At 66.9% G+C, this 1072-nt stretch overlaps 1 protein-coding gene across 1 annotated transcript in view; it reads right to left on the minus strand.

Annotated features, from left to right (window-relative positions):
* The window catches only part of Irx4 (iroquois homeobox 4), a 4635-nt gene extending 4424 nt beyond the window's left edge, over positions 1-211 (minus strand). The window contains exon 1 of the mRNA XM_013013830.1: positions 35-211. Coding sequence (XP_012869284.1) covers positions 35-211 — 177 coding nt within the window. The remainder of the gene's footprint in view (positions 1-34) is intronic.
* Between the last annotated feature and the right edge of the window lie 861 nt (positions 212-1072).

The raw sequence follows: 1072 nt of genomic DNA on the forward strand, positions 1-1072 counted from the left end.
CGGGGCCGTGCGCCGCGGCGCCGCGCAGGCTTGCTCGGGAGATTCCCGGGTGCAGACCTGCGCCGCGCCCCGGGGTGGCCCTCTCATTAATGACGGCGTTCCCGCGCTCTCCCCGGCGGCGAGGAGGCCTCCCGGACGCGGGATCCGCGGGCGCGGACAGCTCGGTTGAAGGTGATTGATGACCATCCGGAGACCGCCGCGCACATCGCATCCGATCTGCTGCGTAATTGCTTTAATTTACAGATGGAGACGCGAGTGCTCCGAGGGCGCGGGCCGCGGCCGGCGCGTGCGGGCCGCGCGAAGGGAGACCATCGGGAATAATGAATGGCCGCCCATGCAAATGGTTCAGACAGTTTGGCGTCGGCAGCCGCGGAGACGCGCGCAGAACACCGTCCGGTGACATTAATAACCGTTGGTGCATTCTGTATTGATTCCACGGCCGGCCCCGTGTCTTTCTTTTTCACCTGAATTGCTAATACTACCTTCCTGTAAGTAATAAGAAGCTGGCCACGGGCCCTCCGGGGTGGAAATGAATCCGCCCCGCTTCCCCCTCGCTCCTCCCTCCCCGCCGCGCGCCCGCCGCCCCTGCGGCTCCGGGCGTTTGCGGCGGCTTTGGTCGCACCTCCGCCTACTTCCATTATTTAGTGTTTACAAACAACCTGTGCTCGCCTGGTAATGAACCGGGGATACGGGGAGGGCCCCGGGCCGCCGGGCGGCAGTGACTTGGCTTTTCTCTGGGGCGCGCTCCGGGACCAGGTTTGGGGGCGGTGCTGGCCCGGGAGGGAAAGCCAGGCCTGGCCTACGTGTCAGCACCCCGGGGAGACTGGCCTCGGGCTCAGGGTCCCGGCTGCCCTGCAGCTGCCAGGCAGGTGGATCAACCCTCCCCGGCCTGGCCCGGGGGTGCCCTTTCCTGGTGTCCTAACCCAGCCTCCCTCACAGCCAGATCGACCCTGTCCCCCTTGGCCTAGAAATCTGGCTCACTGGAAGATCTACTCCCAAGTAGGGAAGGCTCCCCGCTCCCCCCGGGCTGCGGCCGCGGCTGGGAGGGACCTGGCCGGGTAGGCCTCGCCCC

This window comes from Dipodomys ordii, unplaced genomic scaffold, assembly GCF_000151885.1.
Source record: "Dipodomys ordii isolate 6190 unplaced genomic scaffold, Dord_2.0 Scaffold21, whole genome shotgun sequence".
In the NCBI taxonomy this organism is placed as follows: Eukaryota; Metazoa; Chordata; class Mammalia; order Rodentia; family Heteromyidae; genus Dipodomys; species Dipodomys ordii.